At 38.7% G+C, this 18,681-nt stretch overlaps 1 protein-coding gene across 7 annotated transcripts in view; it reads right to left on the bottom strand.

The window, feature by feature from the left end:
- The window catches only part of LOC121317469 (DNA (cytosine-5)-methyltransferase 3A), a 225,264-nt gene that overhangs the window by 57,774 nt on the left and 148,809 nt on the right, over positions 1-18,681 (bottom strand). For 4 of the 7 annotated variants that reach the window (XM_041253429.1, XM_041253431.1, XM_041253433.1 and 1 more), the window contains one exon: positions 15,186-15,335. The exons of 1 other annotated variant lie outside the window; for it this stretch is intronic. In XM_041253429.1, coding sequence (XP_041109363.1) covers positions 15,186-15,335 — 150 coding nt within the window. The remainder of the gene's footprint in view (positions 1-15,185; positions 15,336-18,681) is intronic. 2 more of the 7 variants (XM_041253430.1, XM_041253435.1) reach the window with 1 other exon arrangement.

The raw sequence follows: 18,681 nt of genomic DNA, 5'->3' as shown, positions 1-18,681 counted from the left end.
ATCAGCAGTCAATACCAGGAGATAGATATATATAATCGGACAACAAGAACAAATACACAATAAAATACAATTAAGACACAGGCAAATCACATTTAAAACAATACATCACATTTAAAACAAAATACACAAAAGTTGTCAACTATTTAAAACAATTACAATTATCTGTCACGAAATCATGCAGTTTACACTTAAATTGCAAAAAAGATCTGGGTCTGTTGCTTTAGCTTGGACTGGAACTCGTTCCAGGACCATGGGGCATAATAAGCAAAGGATCCTTTACCAGCCTCAGTACGCACATTTGGCTTTTTACAATACAAAAAAGAATGAGATCTGAGGCTATGGTTGCTATGCAAAGTTATAAGGTATTCGTTTAAATAAGAGGGTAATTTACATTGAATAACTTTATATATCAGAATATACCAGTACTTCAACCTGCAGAAAGCCAAAGAAGTCCAGCCTACCAAATCGTATAATATACAATGATTAATCTTGTATTTGTATTGTACCTCAATGCTGCATGATATAGCGAGTCCAGTTTACCTAAAGTTGATGGTGATGCAAACCTATATACTGCATCACCATAGTAAATTTGCAGCAAAAACATACAAGCAATAAGACTCTTTTTTGTTTCCATAATAACATATAACATGTTCATGTGACGTTTATAGCATATTCCCATGCCCTACAGATGAGTGTGGAAACATGTACTCATGTTTCCACACTCATACTGCCTTCCTTGTTGTGGAGATGCCTGTTCTGTTCCTTTAATACGGTCCTATTAGCATATGGTAATGCATCGGTAATTAGAAACGTGATGCAAATGCAGATGCTAGGTGGACATTCAATATGCACACAGCGCAATCAAATTTGAATTGGGCGAAAGCCGTAATCCGTCTGAATATACCAATATTTGCGCAATAATTTTGAGGCACTGGTTCCAATAACTGCGCAACGTTAGCTCAAATAGTGTCGGAGTAACAGTTCACTCTGGAGTTGGGAGTTGGGTACTGTGACGGAAAGATGAGTTCTGGTGATGAATCTTCCTCCCGACCTGTGAGGGCGCTAAAGAACGGGAGGAGAAGTATCTGGAAGGGCTGGCCTGACAGTTCGTTTCTGGGTCAGGGAAGTGGGTCAGCCTGGAGGGAAGCGCGACTCTGTTGTAAGACCGTATTGATTTGAAAGGTAAACGAGAGGCAGCTGCAAGTAATAAGGCAGCTGCAACCGTTTATCTCGATATCATGCGGGATTACATATAGGGGCCAGGGTAACGCTGATCTTCTCCTTCGTTTGGGTTAACGTTAGGAGAGAAGGACTGAGAGAGGAGCTCTCAGAGTATTTGTGAAGAGTGTTTTACGTGCTGTGTGTTATTTTCTGTCTGTCTGTAATTGTCTGTCTTTGTCGCACTAATAGACAGTTAACGCACATCTCCAGAGCTGTCGAAAGGAGAGCACTATCCGGAGCACCACTGCACTGAGCACCTGCATGTTTTCGATCACCCAGGACTGGTGACCGTACCGTTGTTTTTGTTCGGGACTGTGCTCTTGTTTTCATTATCCCCGTGCTTTACACATTGTTGTGTATTGCCGGGGATTTATTATTTTTGACGGTCGCCAGACCTGGAAAAGAGCAATAAAGCACTTATTCACTGAATCACTGTTGTCTGTTCATCACTCCTGCACCGCATCACCGCGACACCTGTTCCCCTTACCAACCACTTTGCCACAGGTACCTATACAAAGTATTGGGGGGTGGGGGTGGTTGCAGCTCCCTCAACTCCTTGACCTAGGCAGAAGCAGTGTTACATGGAGACCTTTGTACCATGTGCAGTACAACTGCAATAAGCTTCTACAGTTTTCTGATCAACTGCTTGTCCGTGTCATGTTATTTATGTTATGATATTGATGATATTCGCATCAACTGCGATGCAATGTTGAACACACTGAATGGGCGGATCAGTTATGTGTTTTATCACTATTGTACTGAATCTCTGGACAACGTGTACCATCAAAGTACGGAAATGAAGATTGAGAGAAGGATGAAGAGGAGGGGGGTCCTGCCTGTTATCTTTGCTGGGTGTTGCCACACACATGTAAATTAATTGTATAAATACGTCATACAACCATCTTGTGGCCCATTGCTTTATTTGGCTATTCCATAGGTTGCTGCGTATTACGGGTGTAGGATGAGCAGCTGCAGTTCGGAGAGCCAAACACCGTCAGGGCACTTGCTGTGAAAGGCACGTTAATGTTTTCCTAAAGCCAGACCAGTGATACGATCAACCAATCAAAGACCTGTACTTTCAATGCAGCAGTCCAATGATAAGTTAGCTAAGGCGGGACAAACAGTTCTATTAACTGTAATTTCTGGCTATTTTTATGCAGCTGTCCAGTCTGCTGAATGTCGATGTTGCTAACTGTACAGAGACTGTTCATTTACTGAGAAATCATAGTAGGCTACAATTAACATTTTAGGCACATATTTAGAATTAATTATTTTTCTTACAAAAAAAATGTCATAACGAAAAAAATCCATTCTGGCGACATGTTAGCAGCTTGTCGGGGTAATGCCATTACTAATGGTGACTGTCCATCATTCTGCATTCTCGCCTGGCTGTTGTGTGCAGTTGCTATATTGGTAGTGAATGCGCAGATGGTTTTGTTAGGCACAAACACATTTGTAAATTGCTCAAAAAACTGCTATATTCCAATGTCTCGCAACTGCTTTGTGCCATTTTGGAATATCTCTCATTTTGTGCCAAAGCACTATTTTTTTGCGAGGCATAAATTTAGCGAGGGGATTGCGCGAAGATCGGTCTCTAGGTCTCTAAATTGAACCCCACTATTTGCACAAGTGCCATTAGGTAAACTACAAAAAAACATGAGTCAGTTCCAAATATTACTGACTTGACATATTACATTTCCATCCAGTGTAGTCTTTAAAAGATGCTTCTCCTTTTTAAATTAAATCACCATGAAAAACATTTTGTATTCCATAGAAATGAATTCCAGTGCTTCTGACAGCAAAACGATTACTGCATATCCACTAAAACCAAGCAAGATCCCTTCTCTTCTGTTTTCCCCGTAATAATACCATAGCTCAGTTAATGTTTAAGGGTCATCTACCTAGAATGGGGTCAATGTTTTTTTTTTTCCCCCCACAATACTGTATGCCAAAGAGTGAGATGTAGGACTGTATATATGTTAGCAATACTAACAAATGCACACTGTGAATATACTGTCATTTATTCATATAGGTGTGTGTTGTATGTATGACGGAATATGTATCAACCATTCCATTCGAAGCTGTTGCAACTCACATGTGTATGAAATAAAAGCAGCAGTGGGCTCCATTGTAATGATTTAAACAGTAACACATGCTTTACCACCTTTTGTCTCAAAAAAGTGCAACAATGTCCAACTGCAAAAATGAAATATTTTTTATTTACAACAGATACTGTTTTTCAAATGGCAATGGGAATTAATGAATTACAGTACATTATTTTCAGGGAAGGAATAGATGTACTTCGCTGAAAACAAAAGAGAGAGAAATATAATTATGACACACCACCTGTAAACTGAAACTGTGTTTGATTTGTATAGTTTACTTACCACTTCAATGAAGCTTTCATAATTGTCAATAAGTACAGCAGTAGCACCAATAAGCTTTGAACTCAATGTGTTTTGTTTAGTCAGTGGGAAGGGTAGTGGTGAGTAAAATACAGACTGGACCACTGGATAGTATAGTACTGCGTTTTCTGTGCATTTTCTGTTTTGCTCAGAATTTGGCAGAAAAAGCGCCACCTTTTTTATGAAGGAATAGAAATTACTGTTAAAAAGTTAATCACAGCTAGTGCAATACCTCAAATACAAAAACCAAATTGTGCTTTCAGAAAAGTATAGGAGTCTGAGGGGATTGATATCTGTTTTTACATTTAATGTTTAAGGTTCTTGGTCATAAATCAGTTTTGACCAGTAATTTTTGTTTCCTATTGGGGTCTTGCCATAAAAATGTGAAAAAAAGCATCTCAATATCTATTCTTTGCACACAACCACCCAAGCAGGTCTTTGCTTCCTGCCTCCTCTCACAGTTTGCTTGCCAGTTTATGCCAGGGGCATACACAGGGAAGTGAACAGGTTAATGAATACGTACGAAAGGGAACATTTCACAGGACAGTTTGTTTATTAAGAGATTTACTAGGGTAAAACCCACAACACCACAACAATGCAATCTGGAAAAACCAAAATGAGATCCTGCAATCTCGTACTATGTAAGTCTTGTCCTTCATATGGTGTGAGTGACTAATAATTATTATTGATTGTTGAAACTATGTTTGGTTGGGCTATGAACTGGCAAATAGCAATGTGTGGTCCAGTGGTTAAAGAAACCAGGAGGTCCCCGGTTCAAAACCACTGTCTCACTATGAGCAAGTCACTTAACCTCCTTGTGCCCTGTCACTCGAGTGAGACGTTGTTGTAAGTGACTCTGCTGCTGATGCATAGATCACACACCCTAGTCTCTGTAAGTCGCCTTGGATAAAGACGTCTACTAAACAAACAAATAACAAAATCAAGTGAAAACTCCACGTACTAAGCTACACAACAGCAATTACCACGTCAACAGATTTTGATGACAGACGCACTTTTTTTTTTTGAAGTGGAGTTTGGCCAGCTACACAAAGGTATGGTCTGTGATGAAAGAAGATATTCTGCTGCTGTCAGGACATTTTCATTGCAAGAACCAGGTATGAAATGAAAATAACCGACCAAAAAAAAGGAGAGGGTCGATTTTAAATATGCATGAATGGTCAATTATATTTCATAAAAAACAATACAAAAAAATAAATAAAGATTTTACTTTCACTCATCCTTGCATTGTTTTCAAATAATTTAACAAAATAAGTAGCAAAAAATAAGTACTGGAAGCATGTGTTTGAATTGGCTGTAGAGACTGTACAATACAACACTGTTTGTAAAATCATTTCCCCAACAGAAGAAGACTAATGCACTTGGAACTCCTGTGGTCTGTTTTGTTTTTACTCTCCTTCACCATCCAGTATGTCCCAATCAGTCAGGCCCGTGTTCAGGGGAAGCCTCTCAGTGGACACTTGACTCCCTGTCTGGGATGTCTGGGGTCAAAGGTTAGGTAATTGCTGGTGTTGCTGCATTGACAAGAGGTGTTAGGGTCAGACACAGAGGTCTCCAGGGACATTGATCCAGACACACAATTCATTTCCAGGCAAAGCTGGTGACTGATGGCCTCTTTAATGCCCAGTAGCTTGAGGGATATAATGCTAAGTTTAGCCTAATCCCTTTATACAGCCTTTTTTTCCTAGGATAGTCTAACTGAAAAGAAATATGAGGTCACAATGGCTGTACATATTGCTGTCTACCTCATAGAAAAGAGTTTATCAAGCAGCTCTTGCTTAATGGCATCTCTCAAAATCTAACTAAGTAAATCTTTATCCGGTTGGAGTATCGACCAAAAAGACTGAATATAAATGAGTTTGAAAATAAAAATAATTCAAGCAAACTTTAAAAACTTTAAAAACAATACTTATTGAAAACACTGTAAGTGAGCCACTAGTGCACAGCAAGCTGAAAAGAAGTTAGTGCCTTCTTAAAAAGAGGACTGATGAACACGGTATGTAAACAGTTTTTATGAAACGATAAGGGGAATACTTATAAAATGAGCATAAAAAAGAGCAGTCGTATATAATATTTTTAATTAAAGCCCCTTTTATTCATAGCATTTTTAATGCATTTAAATGTACACCATTTCACCATATTTTAACACTATATCACTCTCCTTTCTTTAATTTAGCAAAGTATTCACATTGCTCAACCTGTTCCAAAGACTGCAGGCGGTTCGATCCATCAAGTCAGGCTCACTTCACTCTCTATAACTCACCCCAGCAATGTGACTCAAGCCCATTTATTGGGCAAACAAATCTACAGTATTCATTCAACTTCCAGCTGAGCTTATTTGTCATGAAGGCAAGTTGACAATGTTTTTTTTTTCTTCTTACAAGTACTGTCTTATTCAGACCCTTTGTTAAGCATTAAACCACATTCACCTGTAGACCTCTATTAAACTATCCAGCTTTTACTTGGAAGTGAGGCCAAGTATATAATAAGAGGCAGCTGTCGCAAGGCATTAGCCAGGCATTGCAAAGCCGGATCTGCATGCGAACGGCTCGCTGGGTTGGCTGTGTATGTTCGCCCCCTTGTTTGTCTCTCCAATGTAACCGCTGCTCTACACACGGAAGGTATACACTACTCCTTTTAATAACGTCTCTCCACCTTTTGGCCGATTGCTAGCCACTACGGTAAACACAGCTTCTGCTGTTCCCCCAGATACAAGCATAGGCTCCATGCCATTGAGCAAAATACAAGGGATGCCTGACAGGATTAGATGCAACAGCTTAAAAGAAATGCAGCTGGGTAAACAGTAACAGACAGGAACTGGGGGGAAGGGAGTGGGGAGTTGGTTGCTTCTTTTCATAGCTGATCAGTAAATGGCCACTTCCTTTACTGCTATTGTACATTTTACGTCTCTAAAGATCCACTTGTGGATAAAAGGTAAAAATTGCATATTCACGAAAAAAAACAAAAAACTAATCAGTAATCATGCAACGTTAACCTTATTTAAAAGGTGTGCCATGAATACATGCACATTCTACATTTGATTGTTTTGAAATTATGTATGATCATGAATAAATGCAGTACTGTATAATGCAATGTTTTACAGCAAAGAAATTCAGATTTTTTTAAATAAATAACTTTCATTAACTAATCAGGAAGTTTCAGGTGTAGTAACTATAATGCAGAGCGACATCAAGCTAAAATAATAGATGCACAACAGATCAAGGAACTTACCATTCAAAACAGAGAAAAAACAAACAGACCTAGTGGATGAAAAAGTGTAACGCACAACAAATTGGTGTGTGGGAAAAGGCAGTCAAGCTACACTTTGCTCAGAGAGAGTATGGCATTTATATTCTGTTATACAGTCACTGCTCAATCACAAGTAGAGGAAGAAACACTTTGTGTGATTCTTTGTAGCATGGTCAAAAACATAACTATAGTTCCGATACAAAGGATGTCAAACGTTGTCATTATGTCTTTCTAGTTGCAGTGGAGAACTTTTAAAAGACACACACACACACACACACACACACACACACACACACACACACACACACACACACACACACACACACACACACACACACACACACACACACACACACACATTCATACACACACACACATTTTTTTAAGGATTGCTCTTTGTATCTAAAATTAAAAGAGGAATGGGCAATATAAATTTTCTTCCTTGCCAGCTTAATACGATTGTAGCGGGTCAAGCACTGGCCACGAGGGGCCACCCTGGAGTTAGAGATCCAGCATGCACTGAAACACATTTTTTTATTATTGTTCATGTTTTCACTTTCACATTGCTGATGGTGTAGGTTCCTTTTGGGCATCTACCAAAATGGATTGCATTACTTGAATTATCAGGAGTATAATTTCAGTGATCATTTATTTACGAATGTTCTTAGTTGAAGCTTGTATGCTGACCAAGTGTAAATATTCCTGAAAGAACCAAGCACTGCTACACAATGTACTGTTTATCAGATTCTAGTCTATAAAATGGGTAGGACTTAATGAACTGACTATCCTTTTAAATAGAGGAATTGTTTATATACTGTAGTAGAGCCCTAGTAAATCTGGATGTGAGCTGATTTCTTCCCAATGTCAGCAAATTCACCAGATGTGTCAAATTAAAAGCAGGCCTGGTTGAATTTAAATTCTAAACAGCATCTCTGGGGGCATTTGTGGCTGTGATAAAAGTGTTGCGCAAATCCAACAGAAAAATGAAATGAGGGCACTATAATGACAAAGGGTTGTCACTGGAGTTTGAACAGATTCAGTGACATTGCTTTCACTGACAGCAAATATTACAGAAAATAGGTTTACATAAAATAACTGGGTTACCTTCCTTAAGATCAGCAGCAACTCCTATGTTGTGAGATTTAAACAAGGAATACACCATGCTGCTCTACAAAACCACTACTAATAGTTTCTCAAGAGACATCTCCCTCCAATGTAAAAAAAACCCAAAAAACTAAAATCTAGTTGTAGCTTCCCTTTTTATACCTATTGACCTCAAAGTACATAATTTGTTCCTTTAATGTTTTGGCACATATATATATATATATATATATATATATATATATATATATATATATATATATATATATATAGTAAGATAGCAGGGAGGGGGTTGGGATTCCTCCCTGCTAAAACATGTGAATATGCACTTTTGGGTGAACAGGCTAATGGGTTTTAATTGTGTTAATTGTTTTATTGTTTAGTTAATCCCCTGCACCTGGTGGTAATTGCAAATGAGAGCCAGGTGCAGGGTATTTAAGAGAAGCAGCCAGACTGCTAGGGGCTGCTGAGAAGAGCCCGACTGTGTGTGAGTGAGAGCAGTCGTATCCAGGAGAGGTATTGTGTGGATTGTGTGTTAGTTTTTGGTGACAGGTAAACGGCTTAGCTGTCCTGTGGTCAGTGAGGGACCAGTATTTGTTTAGTTAGTGCTCCAAAGGGAGTTAGGTGTTTGTTTCTGTTTTGTTTTCTTTTCATTGGTGTTTATTAAAAGTGCGTGCAAGCGCAGAGAAAACTCCATTTGTGTATTGGGTCTGTTTTTAAAGGGGCAACAAACTACGTGAGTGGCAGGATCGCTTACATATATATATATATATATATATATATATATATATATATATATATATATATATATATTAAACTGCAGTACCAACCTATTTCAATAAATGTATTATTTCTCATGTTCATATTGTTCCTTTTGGAGATTATGAATGGAAGGGTAACAACAGCATGTGTGACAGCAATCACAAAAACTTTGGCCCTATAACCATCAACCAAAGCAGGATTTAATGGAACAAATCCTCATGATTTCAAAGACAAAACCTGCAGATTTTTACATCAAATAAATCCTTTGAAACTGAAGTAGAACTGCAACATGATAAACACCTGCTTGCTCATTTCCACAAGTCTGGGTTGCTCAGCTCAAAAGGTAGTACTTTTTTTTTTTTCTTTTTTACAGTGTAGGGAAATGTTAAATGCAGCAATAAAGAAAGACTTGTTTCAATGTCAAAGTACTTGACAGTGTATAAACATGTGTTAAACAGAACAAGATCCAACTGTAGGTAACATCTAAGCAGGCTTTCTCTTGGCTGAATATAACCTTTCCAGCCAGTTAACTATGTATGGAATAACTAACACCTGTAGATCTGTATATTATCCACCTGCAAGAATCAACATTTAGTTTATACAAATAGGGCTTCAAACCAAGAACACAAGAAATATAACACATTTTGTTGTGGGGCTGGTTGAGGATAATGATGTTTTCCACTCATGAAGTTCTTGTCTCAGTCCATATAAATGAACCACTCTTCAATTTCTTTTAGAGGCATTTCTTTGCTGAACTTTGTTGGAAAGCTTATGCAAAGTCATAGAAATGTGGTGAAAGCAGTCTCTTAATGAAAAGCTCCCGGGTCTGTTATTGACGAGTAGTGTTCAGTTTCTTATTTCGTCTTGAGGCAAACAAAGGTCAGCCTTGGAAAATCCAATCTTTTAATGATGGGATGAAATCCACTCTGCCGCTTTTTTTTTTTTTTTTTTAAAACCAGTCATCAAAGCCAAGAATGTGGACTGTGGTCATCCAGATGTCTCTGGGATGTGAATCCACTCCAAGTATGAGCAGCCACTTAATTCCAATGTTAAGGATTTCCTTCACAAGATATTTTTAAGTCACAGCAGAGCCGTTCTCAAATCTTGGGGTCTGTTCAATAGATCTTAACGGCAGCAGATCTAATTAATGGCACCGTTTAAATACTTGTGCATTTGTGGTTTGTTATTTATAAATGTGGTGTGCATGGGCCTTGTTGCAGCAGTGGTGATATTTAAAACCGCATTTGTTTAGTTCATGTGAAAGGATGAAAACACTATTAAGTGAAGATGTTCTTTAGAGTTCATTTCCTTCCCCTGTTCTTGTATAATCCACTTGCAACGAGTTTCGTGTTCCTCCTAATCATCTTGGCCCAAAATTAAAGTAATTGGCTACCACTGGAAACACTTCTGATAGGTGTAATCTTGGTCTCTATGTCTTAAATATTTGTAGGCACAAGAAAGTTCTGTAGCAAATACACCTTAATTAAAATCCTAAACATTCACATGGAATATTAGCACACAGTTGAAATGGCAGTGGATACACACAAACACCCCCTCTTGCATACATTATATATTGGCTTTTTATTAACTTGCAACTGAATTTCAGTAAATAGATCATTGCATATAAATTAAATGCTTAGTTAGGCTACATAAAGTAAAGGTTTATGGAACAATCTTATTGTACTTAATGGGCTGGTTTTTTTTAAATTTTCTTTTTATTTGTAAAAGGATTAAGTCTGTCATGTATTAGCCAATGGATTTAGTTGAAAACTGTGTGTGTTTGGCTTTCATACTAATAATCAATATCAATGATCTTATTTGACTATTTAATGTACCTGCATACATTATACTACTTCTTGTTAATGTTAACGGACATTTGGCTGCCATAACTTGTGCCATCAGTGCTGTCCCATCATTTTCAGTTCCCTACAGTGTGTCCCCACTGTACAGTTGAAGGCACAGCCAGCAATATTATCTCACAACTCAGCATGCAAGACATAGCATGGATCCTGCACAGCTTAGCAGACTATGAACAGAAATGTGCAGAAAGACACGTCTCTCTATCTCTTTAATTCTCTCTTTCTCCCTCCATCCAGCATGTCAAAACAAATCTGCCGTTATTCTGGGGCCTCTAAAAGGATAAAACAGGATTTGAATGCTGTGGCAGAAAGAACTAAAACTAATACCCACAGAAACAAAAGGGAATGCCGACACAATCACTCAATTAAAACACAGCAAAACATAATTAATCATGTAATTGTTTAACCCATGCTTCTTTTCTGTCATCTCATTATTATTATTATTATTATTATTATTATTAGTATTATTATCATGATGATGGGGCATTTGTGCAGTATCTGGCCTAGCTAATTGTTTTGTCACTGCAGTTTCCAAGGAGGAGACATGGTTACAAAGGAAGACGAACGATCTTGGGTTACATTTGTGAAGACGTGCAGTGAAAGAATGAACAAAATGACTGTCTTTCCATCTGGTACATAAACAACACAACAATTCAGTTAGTTTAATGGGGACAGCACATTTCTGATGAATACATAAATATAGGAAGATATTCAGAAATACCATTTTTAAAAAATTGTTTTCAAAATTGTCGTCCACTTAAATATGTACATAAATGTAGGTAAACGATTCCAACATTAGGAAGCTCGGCAACACAAAGATTCATTAGTAGATTACAAAAGCATTACTTTATTATCAGCAGGTCATTTTTAAGTAACTTTTAAAGAATGACAACATCTTTAATGAACAAAAGCACTGCCCAGTTTGAAAGGCCTTAAGGAAATTGTGCTCTTGTGCGTGTTGATTAAGAGATAAGCTGAAGATACAAATAACTGCTGCACAACCAAATTTTACTGATAACCTGTGAGTTTCCACTGACTGACTGACAAGTGTCCACCTAGTGTGCAGTTAACACTGTGTTAACGCTTAAGGCACAGAACTGAGAAAAATTTTAAAGCTGACCAGACCATTTCTGTAATTGTAAAAGTTATTGTATAAAACACATACATGCAGCTTTGTCAAATCAATGTACTACAACCACTACTACTACTAATAAATAATGAACCATTCATAGTTAAATTAACTTAAAAATAATTCCTTAATTCTTGAAAAAATTACTTACAATTATAACATTGTAATTGATTTCAGTAGCACTTCAATTTTAGACCACTTGGTTGCAGTAAGGTTACTTGCTGTCTGTATATCTCGATCCTTCATGCAAGCTTTTTTGTGTTTTTGTAAATGTGTCGTTTCTATTGATTTGATTGGCTAATCCGTTTGCTGAATTGTAAATGTCTAACACTACTACAACCGTTACAGTTGTGCTATTGCTATAATACAGTGCTCCCTTGCTATAACGTTGTCTCGGGACTCACACAATATGAGCGTTATAACCAAAGAAAGTGGGGGGGTGGGTGGTAGGGGGTGCGGCGGGACATAACACACATCAGACTAATATACAAAATAAAATAATACATAAAGCACCACATAATCAATGTTATATTTATAAAAAAAAAAAGAAAAAAAGGTAACATTCCCACTTGTGGATCATTTTAACTAGCAGTTTTTAAACTGTAAATAGCCTGGCTAAATGGCGGTTGGGAGTTCAGTTCAAAGCGACAAACAAGCAAACCAAGTGGGAGAAGGAGAGCAGCTCGGGCGAGGGGAAGAGGGAATCGGCTCGCCCCAGATTCGGCTGCCGGAAAGGGGCTGAAGCATCTCGTCTCCCGGAGAAAGCTGCAGCTCCTCTCGCAGCAAAAAGGTAAATATATTAGGAAAGATAACCACGTAATAGATCTAATATTTATTTAGTTATAAATTTAATGTTTAATAAGATGTCTGTGTTATAAAGAGCCAGTGCAGCTTTTCGTCAGTTCAGATACTGTATCAAAAGGGAGAGACAGAAACGAAGTTAGACTGAGAAGTTGTTTACAGTTTTTACAACACCAGTACTGTATTTACTGTAGAAATATTGCATGAATCACTAGTATAGGGAATTGGGGGACGTACTGTAGGAGAGTTATATATGAGGCGCATTACAATCGAGAGCCTTACAGCAAGGGAGCACTGCATATACATATATTTAAAAAAAAATCTATATTTCATAATGTACGGTCAGCTAATTACTGTATGCAAGTAGTTCCAGAGTATGGGTGAAAGTGTCACTGGCACACAGCTTAGATATCTTTTTCTGTCTGTTTGGAAGTTCTCCAAACCACTACTGCTAGATCAGCAAGGCTCAGGATTCAATCATGACAACACATCTGCGAGGACAGGCTTGACCTTCGCCAAGCTTAGCAGTGCACATTAGCTATTTCTTCATACAGGGCTGGGCGGCTTATGGATTGACAATGAAACATTTCAGCAGAGATCTTAGTTAGAGATCTTAATGAATAAAGATCTGTAGTAGTGCTGCACAGCCTCATTATTTAATGTTCGGGCTGCACTCTCCACAGAAATCAGGTGCTGACAATCAGAAGCATGTCACTGGCGTTTCTTCAGATTTTTACCTTGGAATGGTACATCAGACCAGTCAACACCAATGACCCTCACCTGTGGAAAGCTTGATCCAAACAATCAAATAATCGGTTTGTGCAGCTCTCATAGGCTGTTGGGACCTGTTAAATTGGTTCCGGTCACCTCAACTTAGTTGTACAAATATACAAGTGCCCACCACATCGTGATAACAGCCGTAAAACTGTTACCTTGGTAACCAGCGCCTAAGAGAGATCAAGGATTAAATATGCGTGGAAACTGTATTGAAGCACATTAGGAAGGCAGCGTAGAGAAGATCATACCTGATCTAGTGTTGGTATATAGAATTTCAGATTCTACTGCACTCAGTTTAGTTTATGTAATCGCAGACAAAAACGAACTGGCTTTGACAACGAATTTAATTCAAAACTGTGGCCAGCAGACAGTGAATTCCACAGCAAGCAGATTCCATACCTGAGAGACATTTATGACCGCCTATCGGCTTTATTGACAGACTGAAGCTTCTGAGAGTTACTGACCACAGCGTACTCCTCACTCACAACACAATCATTTTTAAACATGTTCCTCAACTGAATCTAAGATAACTCAGCTATTTCTTTTTCAACCTCTCAAGCTGAGCTCTTGAGTGTGTAATTGCAGTATTATAAAAGGGTCTGCTTTTATTAACATCACAACAATCATCCTTAGTGGCAGCAGCAGCACTAGCTGTCTCACGACATAATCTACAACACATAGCCAGTCCCATGCTGTACAATGTGTTGCTAGTGAAGTCAAAACAAACAGTCCATCTTATCTTCTTCATGAACAATATAACTCAAGTAAGGTATTAACACTAGTTAGTGCTAGGGCAAACATGGAATTTACATGTCTTCAACTTATTTTAAAGATTGAATGAATATTTGGGAGCTCCAGAGTGGCGCATCCAGTAAAGGCGCTCCATGTGGACTGCAGGATGTGCCCTATTGTCTGGGGATCACAGGTTTGTGTCCAGGCTATGTCACTGCCGACCATGACCGGGAGTTCCTAGGGGGTGGCGCATAATTGGCCGAGCGTTGCCCAGGTAGGGAGAGCTTAAGTCGGCAGGGGAATCCACAGCTCACCGTGCATCAGCAACCCCTGTGGCCTATTGGCCTGTGGCTCTGCAGTGGAGCCACCAGATCTGTGTTGTCCTCCGGCACTATAGGTCTGGTGGCCTCGCTGTGGATCCACAGTGCGAAAAATGATGGATTGGCAGGAGAACATTTCAGAGGACGCGTGCTCCAGCTTCCGTTCCCCGAGTCAGCGGGGGGGTTGCAAGCAGTGAGCAGAGGATACTGATAATAATTGGGTACACTAAATTGGGGGGAAAACTGGGGTAAAAAAATTTGAGTCAACAAAATAAGAATGGAGAAAATGTTATATAGAAGTAACATTTTACCCTGTACCCTGCCAAATGAAACACAATTTTAATTGAACTTTTTGTCACTCTTTTAGAACAATGTAGCATATATGCTATATAATTTAAGTACAACTAAAATATAATATTTTTCACCCTGTGGTAACGTTTCCAAACGTGTATAACATACCTTTAATTGGTAAGCCACTCAAGAACAGCTGTCCTTTCGTTTTCCATTTGAATGACTCAAAGTCGACGAAAAAGATATAATCAAACATTGACTGATTGAATCAGCCTGGGCAACACACAAACAGAAAAACAGGAACGTGGATATCCCTCATGCTTGGCAACAATCATACCAACACTCAAATGGTACCTTCACGAGATAGCAACTGATCCATCAAATACACTTGGCTTTAAACTATGATATAACTTCTGTTGAGCAAATTGTTCCCTACAAGTTGACAGAGGTGCTTTGTTTTTGTTTTTTTAGGACGATCCCTCACTAGTTTGCCTCACAGACTGTCAATCGATTTACTCACCTCCATCTTCCATTTGGCCAGCCACTCATCACTCTTCCTCTTGTTAATGTAAAAAGGGTCCCCGGCCTGGAAGGTTATTCTCTGCATGGGCCTCTGACGTAGGCTGGTTTTCCAGCCCAGTCCCCCACTTAGCCTGGCTCGAGTTCCCTGCTCAAAGGGATAAAAAGAACACGGGAAAATAAATACACCATTGAGTAGTGTTTTCCCTTACCAAAAAGAAAGCAGACTGTTCCAAACACTGCTGGGATCGCCATCGCCAAATGGTGACTCCAGGGTCTGAAAAGTGCTGAAATAGCTGAATGGGTGCGCCTAAAGTTTAGTGAAAAATTGTCCTCATATTGAGGCATTCACTACAAGTAAGAAGTGGAATTTTGTTTGTAGTCGCATGAACAAAGCACTACAATTATGCCGTGGCTTTTTTTTATGGCTATCTATGCATTAATAAATAGTTTAATCTTGACTGCTTTTTTTTTATTTACTGAGTGGTGTTGACTCCACTGCATGCGTTCTGGTCTTTCCACCACAACACAGGATGCAAGGGGAGATCTTTTATAGGAAAACCAAGTGTATTTGATGTTTTCAATTAACATACCATTTAGTACCATTCATTTAAACACGCAGTTATCATTCAGGACAATCAGGTGACTGTTTCCTTGTCTCAATGAAATACCACAGAGCATGTTTTCAAAGACGCATTCAGAAGGACAGATGGATCACCATGCAAACAATGAAGGAAACTCAGACGCCCCTTATTGATTCTTCTCCTGACAGATGTTTAGCTCTATCAACCTGTCGATTCCTGTGTGTTATACAAGCCCTACATTTAGGATTATTGCTTTAATAGAGACAATAACTCTCCAGCACTCGATAGTGTAAAGTGCAACATCTTTTCCCTTAGAAACAGCTAAAACCAAAAGAACACCTTCTCCATAGAAGTACCAGCTATCAACCTCAAAATGCTTCAGAAGAGCCACACCAAGAGTTATCAGATGTCATATTCAGGGGTCAAATGCTGCCATTTTTGTTTTGAACAGGCTGCATCAATGAAGTGGGGTGCCACACTTCTGAAAGGCACTATAGTACACAGCCTCTCAACCCAGTTATGTTGCATTAATATGCAGCATTCCAACAAAAATGTTGTTGGTGACTTTATGAGCCTATGGGCAAAATACAAATTCTTAACTACAACGTGAGGCTTATCGGAAGCAAAATGCTCTTATGTAATTTATACAAAACATCTTGTGGATAATCTTCATAACCTACAACCTCTTCAGGTTATAGTGTCACAATGTAACTTATAGTGGTAACAGGCTCCAGCAGCTGAAACCACCCTTTGAGTGTAAAAACAATATCTTTCCGATGACGTAATGTGGTCAGCAGAGCGAGAGATAAATCCAATTTCATTACTAAAGCGAGCACGATGGTGAAACAAGATGTGCCAACGTGAACGGGCATCTGTCTCTGGCTGGTCTGCATTGTTCTCCTGACGCCAGTCCATAACACGCTCATACCTGTGTGTCTCCTTGTTCTTGTCTGACAGCCACTGTGATGGAGAGCTGGGAAATCAAAGGTTAAGTACAGTACCTCCTTAGGCAGCTAGAGATACCTAATAACGTATTAGGTAATATAACATTATTTATTGGCCTATTCACAATATGTTTATATTAATGGAGTTCAGGCTAATATATTATTTAATAAGCCTACAATAGAGGCTATTTGAAAAAGAAAAAAAAACTGTATGGTACAGTATTAGAGGCACAGTGAAAAATGAGGAATCTCTAGACATGTATTTCCCACAATGTGCACACTGTTGTTGCTTGTAATTATAGACGTGCACAAATACCCAGCATTGTCAAAGGGATTCTCTCACCACCTTACATGCTGAAACAATATTTTGCAGTAATATTCAAGCCCACTGCAGGAGGCATTGTCTGCCAGCTACCCAGCTACGACGACAGATAACAGGAGACAATGTCAGTTAATACCTGCTGCAGACAGCATTACGGAACGAACAAAACAAATATTGCTGTGTCTGTATAAAGATATAGCCTAGAGGGCTACACTGTAAACCTGAGACCAAAAATGTAATGTGTCCCACAGTTCCATGCGTTATTCTTAACATCTATAAAGTATGACTTAACCCCCCCCCCCCACCCCCCTTTTCACTTCCAGGAAACAAGTCAAACTGAATTATTATAACCATGAAGTAAGTATAGTACGCCCTCACTATAACAGCTTTCATTATAACAAACCTTCAGCTATAACAAACCCCAAATAAAAAAAACAGAAAAGATCATATAAACACACTGTCAACATCACTGTCTGAACGCACGGGATGCCACCTCCCCAGTGAAGTCTTTTGTCTTAAGAAAAACTGCACGCTGTGTAACTATGCCTTCAAAACCAAAATAATTTTATGTTGCCAAAGCTGGGAACTATATTGGTTGTTTGAAAAAAAGGAATAGCATGGGCATGTCTCTTTCATGAATATAGGTTGTCAAAAAACACTTTTTTTGGTTTGTTCAGTCAATGCGGCAAAGCAAAATTGATTTAAAAAAAACAAAAACTTGTGGATCTGATTTCCTTTTCTTGTCGGGCTGATTTGGACAAAAAGCTCAGTATGGGATTCTTGCATGTTGGATTATGATTTGGTGCACTTTGAAATGCTTCATGTCAGATTGTTTTTGAATAAAAGTTCAGCTTCAATTCCAGATTTGTGCTTTCTGTACTGCGTTTTAATTCTTTAACAAATAGGATAAAGCAAAGGCAGAATACTGCATACATGAGAGGAGCAGGTACATGTAATTCTACTTATTCACAATCTCATCTCATTAACTTACTCCCTTGATATAACAAATAAAAAGCTTGGACCCCAACAGGTTCGTTATAGCGAGGGTGTACTGCATTCATTTGTCTGGGGGCAAATGGGTCAGTCCACAACCATGTTTCTAATGGCTCTTGTAAAGCAATGTTACTTCTATCAGAAGGGCGCCCCGTTTCTAGGGGAAAGAACAGATTCAAGGCTGTATTAGCTTTATCCTGCACATTATACTCACCTTCATAACTATATACAGTATAACATATTGTGGGCCTCATTCACTAAACGACGGTAAATGACCAGAAATATCACATGGCAGATGGAAGCCACACCTAGTACAAAAATGAACCAAGGGTAGCTCTATTCACTAAGCTAATTATATGCACAAATAAAGCATGCTAAATGATTCATTTGCAAGTTGTCAACAGGCAGAATTCCGCACAGAGAATTCAACATGCAGAATTATGCATGAGGTTTATACACACTGTACTATAGTATATATAAGGGTGCTCGAAAGAAAAGGTAAGTATGGTTGTGAGTTTGTCACAATGACAGTGACCAAGGAGGACAGAGTGAGGAATCTAAAGTTTACACACCAGGATCTAAATGTATTAGCAGAAGAAGTGGTGAGGAATTATGAAAGGCTTTTTGGTGGTGAATCAGTGAGAACATTAACTT

Source organism: Polyodon spathula, chromosome 6, assembly GCF_017654505.1.
Source record: "Polyodon spathula isolate WHYD16114869_AA chromosome 6, ASM1765450v1, whole genome shotgun sequence".
NCBI classification, from domain to species: Eukaryota; Metazoa; Chordata; class Actinopteri; order Acipenseriformes; family Polyodontidae; genus Polyodon; species Polyodon spathula.
The sequence above is the reverse complement of the archived record's forward strand: the minus strand, read 5'-3'. Positions and strand labels throughout refer to the sequence as shown.